At 43.1% G+C, this 16069-nt stretch overlaps 1 protein-coding gene across 5 annotated transcripts in view; it reads right to left on the reverse strand.

The window, feature by feature from the left end:
- Positions 1–7140: 7140 nt before the first annotated feature.
- LOC122069941 (transcription initiation factor TFIID subunit 4b-like) overlaps positions 7141–16069 on the reverse strand; it is a 31025-nt gene continuing 22096 nt past the window's right edge. For all 5 annotated transcript variants that reach the window (XM_042634025.1, XM_042634024.1, XM_042634023.1 and 2 more), the window contains 12 exons: positions 14899–15449; positions 14694–14789; positions 13606–14586; positions 12570–12700; positions 12346–12433; positions 12084–12219; positions 11930–11985; positions 11793–11849; positions 11560–11703; positions 9227–9292; positions 8346–8607; positions 7141–7817 (listed from right to left, as the gene is read on the reverse strand). In XM_042634025.1, coding sequence (XP_042489959.1) covers positions 7636–7817; positions 8346–8607; positions 9227–9292; positions 11560–11703; positions 11793–11849; positions 11930–11985; positions 12084–12219; positions 12346–12433; positions 12570–12700; positions 13606–14586; positions 14694–14789; positions 14899–15449 — 2750 coding nt within the window. In that variant the 3' untranslated portion in view covers positions 7141–7635. The remainder of the gene's footprint in view (positions 7818–8345; positions 8608–9226; positions 9293–11559; positions 11704–11792; positions 11850–11929; positions 11986–12083; positions 12220–12345; positions 12434–12569; positions 12701–13605; positions 14587–14693; positions 14790–14898; positions 15450–16069) is intronic.

Consider the following 16069-nt stretch of genomic DNA (forward strand, 5'->3'; position numbering starts at 1 on the left):
GCAATTTTGCATATATGAGAGAGGCCAATGGGAGCGCACAAGAAAAGCATTTACAGAAACATAATTTTTCCTTTCAGAGGGGTGGGTTGATCATTTTGCCAACCATGTGTCCGACTGCAAGGGCCACGCTTCCTTACAAAATATTTTTCCTTCAATAGTAGGATTGAGTTTCCTCCAGCTACATAGCATACACTAACACCTATATATGTATATCTCTCCTCTCTCCTCTGAAATAATATCTACCCATATTTTTTGTTTGAGGAAAAGAAAAATATTCAATAAGAAACAAAAATAATAATAATTCAAGACATCCATGTTTGTGGTAAATTTGGGGATATAGGATTTGATTGTTAACAATTTTTGTGCTATCCTACGCATTAACAATACACCCATTGTGGGAGAGATCCGGCTCTGGTACATAGGACCAGGAGAAAATATAGCCATGCCCTCTATGGTTGACGCCTCCACACATTCTTTTATTAATCTGCATGTTGGTGTAGTAGCCACTCAATCGGGTAGCAATCTGGCTCTCAAAAATAATCTTCCAAATATTAAATAAGATGTTTCCGCCATAGTTCAACAACAACAACCAACAACTAAGCCTTTTACTATTACTATCGCTCAGGTAAACAAAGTATATCAAAAAATCTCTGAAAATCGAGCCTAACTTTCACCTGCCCCCACCCCTTCCCCCGTCGATGACCTGAACCCAAGCCCTCACCCATTCCTCTGCCAGCTTCTGCCGAATGGCGGCCCTAACCTTCCTGATTTGCCTCCCTCTTCCGGCCCTTCTTCCTCTCCTCCTCTCGACAGCCGTCCCTGATCCTCTATTGTTGCCTTTTCTCCATCTCCTTCCTCCTCCCAGCCTCCTACCTCTGGCCACTCTCTCTACGACCACCCCTCCCTCCTCCCTCAACTCCATCCCTATTGATCTCTGCCCCCTTGGGCTTCTTGAATCTGAAATCAGAAAATGGAAGAACTGTGTCGTCGGTTCTTTCTTGGGAAGTCGACCTCCGTTTGCGGTTGTTAAATCCTCTCTTCACAATCAGTGGAGACCCTTGTGTCCTCTCTCCATCTACATGCTTGACAACGAAACCTTCGTTTTCAACTTCTCTTCCCCTGAAGACAAGTCTGTTGCAATTGATGGTGGCCCTTGGTTCACGGGCAAAAAACCCATCTTCTTGAGTCAATGGGATGAGCACACCTCTTTCCAACGATCGAAACCGACGTCCATCCCTCTTTGGATCTCCCTCCCAACCTCCCCCTCCAATTATGGTGTGTTAAGGGTCTATGCATCATTGGTTCTATCATTGGCAAGTCGCTATACTTGGACTAGAGAACTAAAACTATGGATCACCTCTCCTTCGCCTGCATTTGCATAGAGGTCTCGACCAAAAGGATTCTACCCTCCACTATTACCGTTCTTGAGGGAGACGAACATTCCTTTGTACAAGAAATAAATTATGACTGGATCCCCCCATGTGCTCCATCTGCAAATGTTTTGGGCACTCCACAGTGCTTTGTGCAATTTTTTTTTTCAAAAATACATCTCAAAGGGAAAATCCGATAGAGGAGAGTGAAGAATCTCTACTGTCTAGTCTTCAAGCTCCTATCACATGCTTGTCTTTGGCATCCTTAGCCCCTGATAACCGAGTTATTGAACACCTTCCTCTGAAAAAGCCTTCCAAGAGGAATCGATGTCGAAATCTATGACCTACGTCCGTCATCTCTGGCATTTTGGCCCCTATGTTGCTGGTCCGTTGGAAGATCTGATGGGCATTAACCGATTCTCCTCGCATGCTTGCCATGATGAACCTATTTTTCCTGCTACCTTCACACCTCCCATTTCTTTCCCTCACTGCCTCTCTGTTCCTCTTGTTGCTTCTCCCTCTTGGCGGTTGGCTTTGTGCCTCGAACCTTGAACCTCCTCCCTCTCCTTTTGTCCCATCTCCTTCTGCCCTCCCTCCTCTTCTCCCTCTTCCTCCTTCCCTACCTTCTTCGTCATCTAGCCCTGGTACAACTTACCCTCGCTCCCCTTTTAAGTCTCTTCCCTCTTACCCTAACCGGTCGGTCCAACTTGAACCGCCTTTCTTTCCTTTTAACCAATTTCTCCCAGTCAAGTTTCTTTCTAAGTTCTCCAAATTTTCTCCTAATCACCCCCTCTATCCAGGTATCTTATACGACCCGACCCACTCATTATCGATCCTCTTAGACCTTAACTCCAACCCAAACCTACTACTCTCTTCTTCCACCTATCTCGACCCATGTCCATCCTCTTTGGACTTGACTCAACACCCCCACCCATCGTCTCCCTCACCCACGCCTCCCTCCTCCCCTCTGGCATGCGAGGTCTTCTCTATCCTGAATCCCTCCCTCGCCTTTGACTCCTCTGTGAGCCCTTGCCCTCCCTCTCTGATTTTGGGCCCCTTGGGTCTCTCCCGCCAACCACCATGCCCACTTGCACCACTGCCTTGGAAGGTGCCATCACCGCTTCGTCACCAACTTTCCGACCTGTCATTTATGCCACCACCAGTATTGATGGCGTCTTTGCTATCGCCATCACCTCCTCTTGCCTACCTCTACACTCGGTTGACGGTTTTGATGTTGTGCTGTCTCTTGCCAACGGGGTCATCACTATCCTCTCCGGTGATGCCCCCCTGTTTAAGTATTCTCCCCTAGCCTCGTATTGGGCTTTGATTCTGCGGCAAATCTCCCGCCCGCCCCCTTGTCCTACCATGCCTTGGAAGGTCTCATCACCGACTCTCCCACCACTGCTATGAAAATGTTAGTTTCGACTGCTTCTGCCCATATCTCTGTGCTCTCCATTGGCCTCCATCCAACCTTGCCTCTCACGCCTTGGAAGGCGTCATCATTCCCCTCCACCTCTTCTGAATTTGGTGCTTCCCACCCTCACAATATTGCTGATTTGGGTGCTCCACACCCCCCTCACTTCTATTGGTCTCCCGCAAGCTTCCTCACTGGTCTCTAGCCTCTGGCCTCCTGCCTGGCACTCTTCACTTGGGTTCCTCCCCTATGGCTTATTCCTCCTCTGGAAATCAAGGTCTCTTGGCTGAGGCATCCCTTCTCTCCAATTATAGACTAGCTCCTCCAGTTCCCCCCAGATCCGTTGCTGCTATCCGTAAGAAAAAGGCTATGTCTACCCTTCCTCACCCTAAAGGTTTCTCTAACCCCAAGCTTTCCACCACTCCCTTACCCTCCCCCCTCAAAGAGTATTCCCATCGGCCTAAGTCCAAACTTGCCCCATCCACTTGCTCTCTTGAGTCTCCGCTGCCTTCCCTCCACCTTTCCAAATGATCCCTTGGACTATTTGGAATGTCAGAGATCTAAATTCCTCTGCCAAACAAGCCTCCATCCGCTCCCGTATCAAATCTTCCAAGGATGCTATCTACTGCCTCCTTGAAACCCGTGTCCTTGAAGCAAATGCCCCTCACATCGTTGCTTCCATTGCCCCCTTTTGGTCCTTCATTTCCAACTATGCCCACTCCCCCAACGGGCGCATTTGGATCCTTTGGAACCCTCTCCTCATCCACAACTCCCTTCTTGCCTCTTCTTCCCAAGTCACCCATTTCTCCTTCTCTCCCTCCCCCCCTTTCCTTCTCCTCCACCCTCTCCTCTCTTCCCTGGGGCATTGGAGGAGATTTCAATGTGGTTTGTGCTTCCAATGAGAAACTTGGTGGCACTCCCATAGACTCTCCCTCCACTGACTCCTTCAATAACTGCATTGAGGATATTAATATGGATGATCTTAGGTGGACCGGGTCGAAATTCATTTGGCACAATTGCCGTAGTGGTCATGACCGGGTGGCTTGCAAGCTCGACCGTCTTCTTGTCAATGAAGCTTGGCTCACCGCCTTCCCTACCTCCCATGCCAGTTTCGATCTCCCCAGCATCTCCAATCATTCCCCCATCTCCCTCTTCGTGCAACCCCATATCTCCTTTAGCCCCAAACATTTCAAGTATTTTGACATGTGGTCCCTTCATGAGGGTTTCCTTCCCTTGGTTAGGGATACCTAGGCCATCCCCACCTCTATCTCCTCCTTTCCTCTCATTGCTTTAATGAAAAAGCTCAAAAATGTCAAAGTGGCCCTCAAAGCATGGAACTCCGCCACTTTTGGTAACATCTTTGATCAAGTCTCTTCCTACCAAGCGAAGCTCAATCTCATTCAATCCAAGCTCCAACTTGGTCCTCTCAATCCTTCCCTGGATGAGGAAGAAAAGCGGGCTGCCCTGGACCTCTCCTCCCGCCTTGCTTAAGAAGAATCATTTCTCCATCAGAAAGCTAGGATCAAATGGCTTGAGCTTGAAAACTCCAATACGGCTTACTTCCATCACTCTCTCAAATCCCGTACCAATGCCAACTCCATTCTTAAGCTCATCTCCCGCTCTGGTTTGAAACTTACCTCCCCCAATGACATCAAAGCTGATGTTGTCTCCTACTTTGATGATCTCTTCCATCCTCCCCCCACCCCTTCCTTGCCCCTCGCTCCCAACTTTCTTAACAAATCCACCCCTGATCATCTTCTACCACTCCTTCAAGCCATCCCCTCAGATGATGAGATCCTCTCTGTTGTCCTCCACCATAAGTCCAATAAAGCTCCTAGCCCTGATGGCTTCAGTATGAGATTCTTCTCCACTTGCTGGCATATCATTCGTGATGATCTCATCTTTACCATTCGCAGCTTCTTCCTCAACCGCTCCCAAATCTCTGGCATCAACCATTCCTTCCTTTGCCCCATCCCCAAGAAGGAAGGTGCTTAATGCATGTCTAAATTCAGACCCATTTCCCTCTGCAATATTCTTTACAAATTTATTGCCAAGATCCTCCCCAATAGGATCCAAAAAGTAATTGAGTCTCTCGGCAGTCCAAATCAATTTCCTTTCATTGCTGGAAGAAGCATATCGGACAACATCATCCTTTGCCATAAGATTGTCAGAGGCTTCAACCGCAAATCCCACTCTTTTGCGGCCCTCATGAAGATAGACATTCACAAGGCGTTTGACTCGACTCGTTGGGATTTCATCTTCTCCTTCAAATGTCTTTCCCCCCTCCTTTGTTCACTGGATTCACTCTTGCATCTCCACCCCCAATTCTCTGTCCTCCTCAATGGTAGTCCCATGGGGTACTTCTCCTCTGCGGCAAGCATCAGGCAGGGGTGCCCTCTCTCCCCCTTCCTTTTTGCCTGGCCCTTGAAGTCCTCTCCCATTCAATCCAATCCTCCATTGACCAATACCTTATCTCCTCCATCCCTAAATGTAAAGCCATTATGCTAACCCACCTGGCATTTGCTGACGATCTCATGATTTTCTCTAAAGCCGACTCTATCTCCATGTATCCAACATTATGGCCTCCCTCCACCTTTTTGAAACCCTTTCTGGGTTGAAAATTAATCTCCTCAAATCCAACCTCTTCCTTTAGGGAGTCTCGAACTCCTGTGCCCAACTCCTTGCCATTTTTGGTTTCTCTTCCAGAACCCTCCACATTAAATACCTTGGCCTCCCTCTTATTTCCTCTCGTCTCTCCCCTCATCACTGTTCCCCCATCCTTGATTCCATTTGGAAAAAGGCTCCAACTTTGGAAAGGCAAGCTCCTCTACTATGCGGGTCGCCTAGTCCTAATCAACTCTGTCCTCCAATCCCTCTACCTTTATTGGTCGGGCATCTTTTTTTTCCCTGCTTCCACTTCTAAAGCCATTGACTCTCCCCTCTATGCCTTCCTTTGGAAAGGAACTGAGACCACTAGATTCCTCCACCCCATGAGTTGGTTGAATGTTTGCCGTCCCAAGTCTAAAGGAGGCTTGGGCCTCTGCAAAATCAAGGATGTCAACTCTATTGCCATCCTCAAGCTCATCTGGAAAATCATCTCCAAGCAGTGGAGTATCTAGGTCTCATGGGTTTACTCTGTTCCCCTTAAAACTGATTCCCTTTGGACCGCCTCCCTCTCGGCTGATGTATCCTGGATCTAGAGATGCATTCTCAATTCCAGATCCCTAGCCCTCCCTGCAATTTCCTGCACCATTGGCAATGGCTCCTCCACCTTGTTCTGGCTTGACCCTTGGTACCCTGTGGACATCCTTCTCCCCCTAGTCTCCCCTAGAATCATCTCGTCCAATGGCCCGATTCAATCCACCACCATGGCCTCCATTCTCTCTCCTAGTGGTTGGTCCCCTCCTCTCCCTCCCTCTTCGCCAAATCTTTGGTCTTCCCTCCCCCCATCCCTCCTGGACATAGAGGATTACAGGATATCGTCATTGGGTTCCCTCCTCCTCGGGCCTCTTCTCCTCTGCATCTGCCTAGAACTTTACCCGCTCCAAAGACCCCCTTATTCCTTGGAGAAATATCATCTAGTTTAAAGGGCACATCCCTCGCCATAGCTTCACCGTCTGACGAGCTCTCACCTATTGTCTCTTAACCCAGTCTTTCCTCAATTACTGTCACAACCAAGTTCCAACATCCTGTTGTTTGTGTTGGAATGGTACTAAAGATGTTGACCATCTTTTCTTCTCCTGCCCTTTCTCTGCCTCCATCTAGAAGAAGGTCCTCCGCTCATGTTGACCCTCCACTTGTTCCATCCTTTCCCTTCCCCGTGAATGGATTTAGGTAGACATGACCTATAGTGGCTCCACCATATGTCACAGTAGGGAAACTCGCCTTGCACCATTATCAACCACCTTTGGATGAAACGAAATTTGTGTAGATAAACCCCCAACTCCCATTCCTTTGAAGGGATTTGAAAAGTCATCTACTTCGATGTTTCCTCCAAGCTTAGATCTCTCCGTCATTGTCCGGTTTACGACACCCCAAGGAACAAGCTCATTATTGTCTCATGGGGTCTTCTTACATCTTTCATTCCCCCCCCCCTTGTCTCCCATAATTTGTTTCTTCTCGGCTTAGCTGCCCTCCCCCTCGTGGATTTTGCCCTTTTTGGCCCCCTATTTTCCACTTGTATATTCTTCTTTTCGGTAATGAATTATTTATTATAAAAAAATGCCTTTTACCAACCCGAATGGTCAGCTACATGGATCAATCAAAGAAAATGATAAAAGAAATAAGTGGGAAAAGGGGAAAAGATAAAGAAAAAAAATAAAACAAAGGCAATGCAACACCAATCAAAGTAAAGGCTGTTAAAAGGAATTCAGGGATATTTATGCAGATAAGATTGATTCAATTTAACTAGTCCTGGATCTTGCATTTGTTCGCATTTGTGCACTTCATATATTTCCTCCTCCACAACCATTCTTTATAGTCTGATAAATGGAGCCTGTTAAAAACTCAATGTTGCCAAAAAAAAAAAAATCATATAAACATTCTTTTACAATCCTTATTGATACACCCACTTTTTTTTTTTTTTTTTTTTTGATCTCCATTCATTAGAAGACCACTTACCTGCCTTTGTAATCAGAATGAGGGCAATCCTAGGGTTTTATTTAGTATGCTATGATTCCAAATAGACACGGGTGAATAGTGAATGCAGAGATTAGTCTCCTTGAGAGTTGGCTACATGTAGCATATATGAAAAACCAAAGAATAGCCTAATCCAGTTGTACCTCATACTCTCCCAGATTCACGAGGGTAGTTCTGAAAAAATGCTAACATGAGAGCCCCTTGCCCCGTATTTCACCTTTGATCATTTGCCACAGCATCAGCACGAATTTTCTCATACAAACGATACATTAAAGTTGACTTTGACATCTGGGGCTCCCTCTCCAGGACTGCAATTACATCCTTGACAGAAATGGTCCGTGCAACCTTTGACTGTGGCATGAAAACAGAGTTCCTGCCAAATTTCCTTGCAGACCCTACCAAAAATCAATAAATAAATCACAATTTTGCAAATGACGAACCGTTTGTAGACATAGGGTTCTATCTAGGACATTTCCTAGACACATACTAGGTTAGATACTTTAGTTATTCAGTTTGTTTCTCAGACCAAGAAGATGATTCAACTAATCAGTAACTCCATAGCAATATTTTGACATACTGTAGTTTATGGTCAACTAATTGGTCAAATTATGGCACAAGAGGTCCATGTAGAACATAAAAGCACTCCCTGCCTTGGTAAGGTGCATGGATCCGATGGCTTCCCCCAAGCACCTCTTGAAGAGTATCTATTTCCATCATCTTCTTTGAAATCTGTAACTGTAGACTCAGAAACATATCTGATCTTAGCTGAATTAGTTAGTACTGGTCTGATTTTCTAAATTAGGGCATTGACCTCACATTCGGTCTCATCTTTAAAATTATAACAAATCCCTAAAATCTTCTCCCACATCTAATGATGAGCCTTCAAATTAAAATTTTAACCAATGATGTTTAATCATACTTACCAGATGCTGCAGCAGCAGAAAGGCCTCTGTTTTCAACTTCTTGATTGTCCGTAGTGGTTCGTCCCATGGTTGACAAGGCCTTGCGGCTCAGCTCTCTACCAGGCTGAACAATGGATGCCCCATCTGCTCCTCCTTCACGCTTTTGTCGGGCTTGTTCTGCCATGAGTTGCCATTTTGATAGCATATCATCCCCTCCAACTGCTGCCCGGGCAGCAACATTTGCTGCAGTCGTTCGCATTTTATCATCTTCCTCTTTGTTTGCCTGCACAGGTAGGTGAAATGACATGAAGTAGCCTCTTTAGCATGGGAGGTTGTATGGTATGAGCAGAGGGGTCCTTGAGAACATTTTTATATGATATAATCACTAAATCTTGGTCAAAAGTGGCTGAAATCTTCCGAGTTCTCGATTTCAGGCCAGGCCAAAACGAAAACCAAGTTTCGACCCTGGGTTTCAACCAAGGGAGGCCCAGGGTCGAAACCTCGAAACAAGATCCGGCACGTCATGGTTTCAAGCCTGACTGAAACCAGGTCCAAAAATGAGATCTAGATCCTTGGATGTAATCAGATGCATGGCACACCAGTGATCTGTCCCTGACCACTGAATTGCAGAATCAACTCTTGAGTAGACTGACCACTTACAACCCCATACATATAAACTCTTTTCCAAAGTATTTCTATTAAACCACACACATTAAAGATCAGTTTTGAAAGTTTCAGATCCACTACTGTCCGCTCAATTCCAGCTTGAACAGGCCAGGGTTGATGAGTTGGTGAGCCATGTGTACAGGATGCTATGAGGATGATGGGCCATAAGACGGTCATGAATCTTCTCTCATTTTAAGAGAAGACAATGGAAGACAATGGATTCTATTGATGAATACCTTGAGTGTCTTTGAACGAGCTTCATCCTTGTCCTTGTCACCATCAACACCAGTGTTTCCCTCTGCCTGTATTAACACACATCGAAAACCAGAGTGAGAATATATGAAACCCTCACTAACATTTCTAACAAGTTTGCAAGTCAGAAACCGTTAGGCAGAAGTGGATAACAAGATCATTTATTAATTTAAAAAACCTGATGAAAATTTGCAGCAAATAGTAGACACAAAAATTTTTTTGTGTGTAGGAGCAAGAAACTATCATAACCCATAACTCACTTTGACTTGGTGCCACGTTTCTTGTTAGTTATGCTTCAATTAGACTTCTATGCTCTTCCCTTCTATCATGCTTTTTGTTTGACCCTGCTCCATGACTAAGGTTTTCTCTATCACCACGTCAAAAGTCCACAAACCTTCCTAGATCAAAGGGAAACACGACCTATAACTTGACAATGGTCCTGGGTTGCATCAACCCAGTAAGTATTGATCAATGGAACCAGCAAGGTGAATTTCCCCCTGCCTGATCTATTTATGAGATGCCAACTAATGGTTATCCCTAATTTGTGGCTATTACACTAATTAAATGGCTCTCTCTCTCTCTCTCTAGGTGAAAACTTTTGACCAACCATATAGCTACTCCCATTTAATTAAGGCTAAGTTGTTTCTGACTGGAAAATATAATTGCGTATCGAGTAACTTATAATTATGTCTGTGTGGAAACTTTTGCCTGTCAATAAAATTGTGTGTATGTGTATTTCCTTCCTAAGCAAATCCATCATACGGCACCTCTTCACCAGTTTCTCAAGAAGATACCCCTCCCTGGACACCTCAGCACACACAGGCAGTACAATTGCTCAAAAGATTGCACAGCAACTTCCTCCATTGCAAATACCTTCTACAGGAACTAGAATCCTCCAGACAGATGTCAGTGATCATTATTGGGCAGCAGTCCTCCTAGAAGAAATCAACACCAGGAAAATCTGTGGTTACAAAAGAGGCAAATTCAACCCAGCAGAACAAAACTACAAGAGCATATTCAAGGAGATACTTGCAGTCAAAAGAGGAATCGAAAAATTCCTATCCCATCTGATCGGACACACTTTCTAGATAGAGATGGACATGACTTATTTTCCCAGAATGATACAACTCAAACAAAAGGTTCTCCCTTATTCTCAGTCGCTCAGATGGCCAGATTGGTTTGCTAAGTGGGCATTCAAAGTTAAGCACATTAAAGGCACTACAAATGTTCTGACAGATTTCCTGTCTAGACCAACCAAACACCTTCTTCCTCCATTATACCTTTCATATATGCCCTTACCTCAGAAGCTTCATCAAGCTCAAGCTCACCCAACCCAGCCCCTTTTGGCACAGTTTTCTTTACACTTTTCCCCAATTTCAACATGCCTCTCTCAGATGCCCATATCTTGGATGCTCTCCAAATCCAAGTTCAAATCACAGGTGCCCCTCAGGTTGCTACGATCTCAGCAACCACACTTCATTATCAGATGGTGTAGAGACTCCAAAACCATGCTTTTGACCCTTAAGATAGTCTTTCTTAAATCCGTCCTTGAAACTCTTGGTGATGAAGCTTCAAAGCTTTGTGACAAACAAGGTCAAACCAGAGCGTCTGAATTTTGGAGAAATCTATCAAAAAATTTTCCTTTCCTTTTTAACAATAACAAATCTGGAACATGGTTGCAGAACCAAGCAATTCAACCATTCAGATCAAACAGTACATGCTAAACTGGGCTGCAGAATTTCTGCATGGATTTTGAACAATTGGTTCAATAACGAGTCGAAACTTGAAGACATGTCTGGTTGCTGACCATCTGGTTCATGTGGGTTTCACGATACTAGTTCAACCAAGAAGATAAGGCATGGGTCTTTCAGAGAAAAAACCTCCAAATGCTTCCACTCAAATTGCAAACCAGCTGATAACAATTGTAGGATCACCACCAACTTAAGGCCTGATTTGGTATGATTTTTATTTCAATTTCATGGGGTGATTTCTATTTCGGAAATTGTTTGGTTTGGTTTGATTTTTGCACCTTACTTCAGCAAAATAGAAAATCAAATGGAATAGAAATTCTGAATTAGCAATCAATAGTTCACTGCCCACCCCTTTTATCACCATAACAGCTGCCTTTTAGTGACAAGATACTGCCAACAATTGCATCTCCATAGAAGATGAAAAAAACAGAAAAAGTTATAATTATTGATTTCTGGAACATAACCAAGGCAAATCAATTTATTATGTCTATTGTGTAAAGAACCATAGGCATATGAACCAATAAAAATATAACGTGTTTCTGGAGATTGATAAGGCCATTACTCACTTCATTAAGTTTCCGTTGCTTTTCAGCTTCTTCAGCCTGTTTTTTCTCCCACTCCTCTTTGGCTTTTCGGTTCATCATTAAAATTTGAAGCCGAACATCGGAGGTAATAATAGTATGATGTCGTGGCTTTTCAATATCAACCCTCTACAAAATTTTCATTTAAAATCAGGAAGAGAGAGACAGATGAAAACAATCGGTTCAATTTAGTGGGAAGATGAATACAAAATACTAGCCTGTTTTGATAGTCTGATCAGATTACTTATCAAACTGCGCATTCTCTCCTCTACACACTGCAGATTTGACTGCATAAGAATACAGCTAACCTATGACCAAAATGGACAATCTGTAATTCTGTTTGTTAGCATCTCACCAATGACAGGCAACGCTCCACGTCTTTACTTACACTCCTTATGCCACTTTTGGACACTGTCATCATTACCAAAGTCAATCACAAAAGAGTTATACTCTAATCTGCAGAAAAAGTTATGCAAATATCACAAAGAAGTGGACACGAGATCTTTAACTGAGTTGTGCTAATTTCTTTTGAAGGGGTATTTTCTGCAGTATCAGTCTTTCTTCTTCTTCTTGCACGACCCTCCGAGTAGCTTCTGAAGCCTTACTTTCCTCTTTAGGTGCAGATAATAGCTGCTCCTCCTCTTCCTGCTCCAAAAGAACCACCACACATTCTGATCACAAATTTAAATTTTCAAATAAGCCCCTTTAGCTAGCTAATAATTTCTCAACTAACACGGAGTTGATGAAGGACAAGCAAATAAAATCTCATACCCTCAAATTAACTCCACTGACAGCAGTAACATCATTGAGTTGTTCGATGCTTTGATCCAGAAAAGCTCCAGTAACCTTTTGTTTTTTACTGTTTGGTATCACATGAAATGTTTTCACAGGATGACGTAAATAAAAACATAAGGCCTTTAAATGTGGATTAAGATGAAGGTTACCTGGACTGTCAGCATCATTATGTTGAAACAAAAAATTAAAAAACAATTCACCTAGACAAAGGGGATGGAGTCCCAACTGCTTCGACTGGCCTCTTTTGGCTGATAGAAGCTTTCTTTGGAGGTGTCTTCATATTAATTCCAGCCCCAACTGGGGTGGCTGCAGATAGGATTTGAGGGCGCATCTGGCATTATAAAGGAATGAAAAGGAAGAAGAAATCATTACAGAATTAGGGTCAACACTAGCATGGAAGATGAGAAATTAGAGGCAGAGTCACAGTATATGAGAGTCGCAGCATCTACAGAACCAAAAAAGAAATTTATTCGTGCATATGAAGAAAGTGACATGGACAGAGCCTGTTTTAAGAACAGAAGTAACAAGGGAACTGGCGCAACTTCATTTATCCAAGTGTTGTCCTCCTACGGTCTATTCTACCTATATAATTACAATAGTCCTAAGTCCAATTTTGAATAGAATCAAGTATTGATATACAAATTGGATATGAACTAAAATAAACATTTTCATAATGCTAGAGATATGTATCATTTTTTTTTACCCTGCATGATTAGTTCTAACTTCTAACATCCAAGACATAAATGCAACTGCACTGCAAACTCTACGCATGCTATTATGCTAAGGCAAAAATAATCTCATCTTGCTTCTATCAATGAATGAACATATATACAAACATAGCATAAGAACGGATAAGATTTGCATGAAAAGTTTAAAATGTAAAATGATGAGCTTAATTCAACCATTTCATACTTGAGTTGTTTTTAGTTCACCCAGGTTTAAATGCTCTTTCACAGGCTTCTCAGATGAAACCACAACATCATCTATGCTTTCAGATTGCAGGTCCCAGCTATTCTAAATTAAATTTTATATGGTTACAAGCATCTAAAACAAAGTGGTCAAAGTAAAGTAAGATCTTTATTTGGATTTCAGGATGAAATATTGGGATTTCAGACATGTCTAATCAAAATATATTCTAAGGCGATGTCATAAGAAAATAAAGGGGAAAAAAATCCATAAGTCAAGATCCACACATCAGACAAGCAGAAAATCTGTTGTTATAAAAGCAAGGCATACCGGAAAAGTAGCATCTATTGTTGTTGCTACGGAACCAGAAGCTAAATTTGTAGGCACTGCTGCATTTGCAGAAGTTGAGAAAGGAATTCTAGCCACCTGCTTGTCTGTGGTTTCCTCTTGGTCAACCTGTACAGGACCTAAAGAAGATGAACCTTGGGAAGCTGACAATTGGGGCATTTGCTGCTGCTCAGCAGTGTGATCAACTAATTCCTGCTTCACATAAACCATTGATGACAAAGCGCCACCTTTTTGCTCTTCAGTCACTGATGATTGCCTCTGAGCTGGATTTTGCTGCATTGTTGAATGGCTTGTCAAGTGAGTTCCACCTTGCAATCTCTTGGGCTCAGTAAGAGAGTTTTGCATCTCATATTTAGGCATAATCATCATGTTCATGGACTGAGTTGCCCCTCCCAACTGATTTGAAACCATGCCTTGATGAAGAGGAACTTGTCTGATTTGAGAATCTTGAGTTTGCGATTTAAGGGAAGTCGTCGCACCACTGATAGGTGGCCCAGAATATGAATGAGGAGAATAATTGCCAACCATGGTCCCATACATTGGGAATGATGTGTGAGGAAGGGGCAAATGCTGCTGCTGCTGCTGCTGCTGCTGCTGCTGCTTGTTAATCCCTGGGATTTGAATGGGGGAGAGTTCCTTTTCCTGATTGACCATGCTCACGCTAGCAGTAGATGTTTGGCTCAAATGCATTCCTGGTGAATCTGACTGATGTTCCGTCTCTCTGGACTTCTGAGAGCTGTTTTCTGTGGTAGGAAAGTTTGAATCATTTTGCCCTTGAGCTGTTGAAGTTGCAACCTGAGACATGTCAGTAGGAGGTCCCTTTTGATGAAGTTGAGTAAATGATTGTGGATCACTGAACTGTTGAACATTTGGCATTTTGGGTTGCTGCTGCTGTTGCTGTGGAGGCTGATTCTGGTGCTGCAAAGAAGCTTGAGACTGTAACTGAAATTGGTGGGGCCCTATCTGTGATTTGTGGGGAGACTGAGCGTTAGCTAGTTCCTGATATTCCATGTGGGAGTTATAGAAAATGCTAAGCTTAGAAAATACAATTAGACCCATTAATCACTTGCCTGCATCTGAAGTTTTGCCACAGCCTGTTTGACCATATTATCCCCTACAATATTCCTCATATGCCGGACAAAGTCCTCTTTGTTGATTTCATTTTTCTAGGAATAAAAGTGATGGAAGTGAACATTCAGGATAAGCAATAATAGGACCAAATTATTCCAAAGAAGCAATGATGAAGGGTTAATGAAAAGTATGCCAAAAACCCACCCTCAATTTAGCATAAATTGTTTCTAGCTGCATAGCTCTGTCTTTATCAAGGTTCGGCATCATCATTGGGAACAACATAGCAATTGGTACTGTTTTACCACGAGAAACTGGGTTACTTGCTTGGTCTGCAGAAGTTGTAAGCTGATTGTTCATCTTTTGTAATTTTGGATATTGATTTTGGCTGTCTGCCAGCAGCAATCTCTCCTTTTCTGGTAAGTGACCAGGACTTTGTTCAGAAATTTGGGCTCCATTTTTCTGAGACATCTGGAGGGAGTTTTGCTCCACCTGCAACTTTTTCTGATCATCGTTTGATTGTTTCTGCTGCATAGGGAGTTCACTGTGTTCCTGTGAGCTAACAAGTTGCTGCTGCTGGTTCTCAGCACCAGATCCAGAATGCATCAGCACTGTTTCAGTTGAATGCTGGACTTGTGACTGCATATTGTTTGGTTCTTCCTGATGAGTTTGGGAGGTAGCATTTTCTTCTTGGTTGGAATTATGCCATTGGGGAACCAGCCGACTGGAAGTAGGATTGCCACCATGGGACAAAATCGCTGCATTTTCAGGTTATGCAAATTGTGAAAAATGCACTAGCACCAAGTATTTCTTGTGAAAAATCTATATCACAATTATATTGGAACAGCATAGGAAGAACATAAGTTAAAAGATGTTTAGTCACAGTTTTATATTCATGTATGATTTTTGCTTTCTTTTATTGGAGAGATGGCAGAATATTAGTGCATTTTGATTGCAAACCTTGGTTAACATTACTGTTAAAAAAAAAAATCATATCTTAGTAAAATCTTTGACATAAAAAAAGAAGGTTGTAATAATGAAACAGACATGCGAGAATTTGGTCCTAGCTAGTGACAAGAAAGACGTGTTACAATCCCAGATTCCTGCAATCAAATCAGCAAAAACAGCAAAGAGAACTAGAAGAGAAGAGAAGAAGAAGAAGAAAAGAAGACAAGTCTGAAATCTGCCCAGAAAAACAGAGCAGCCTGTGATCAGTCCAATATGTGACTGATCGCAGGCATCATTAGCATATATAGGTTTAAAACAAGGAGTACAAGGACTAAAAACACCCCCATTACAAGTAATAAACCCTAAACAGCAAATAGGGACCAGATAGGACCAAACTTACCCTGTTGGGTCCAGTGGCTGACGCTAATCT

This window comes from Macadamia integrifolia, unplaced genomic scaffold (assembly GCF_013358625.1).
Source record: "Macadamia integrifolia cultivar HAES 741 unplaced genomic scaffold, SCU_Mint_v3 scaffold773, whole genome shotgun sequence".
Classification (NCBI taxonomy): domain Eukaryota; kingdom Viridiplantae; phylum Streptophyta; class Magnoliopsida; order Proteales; family Proteaceae; genus Macadamia; species Macadamia integrifolia.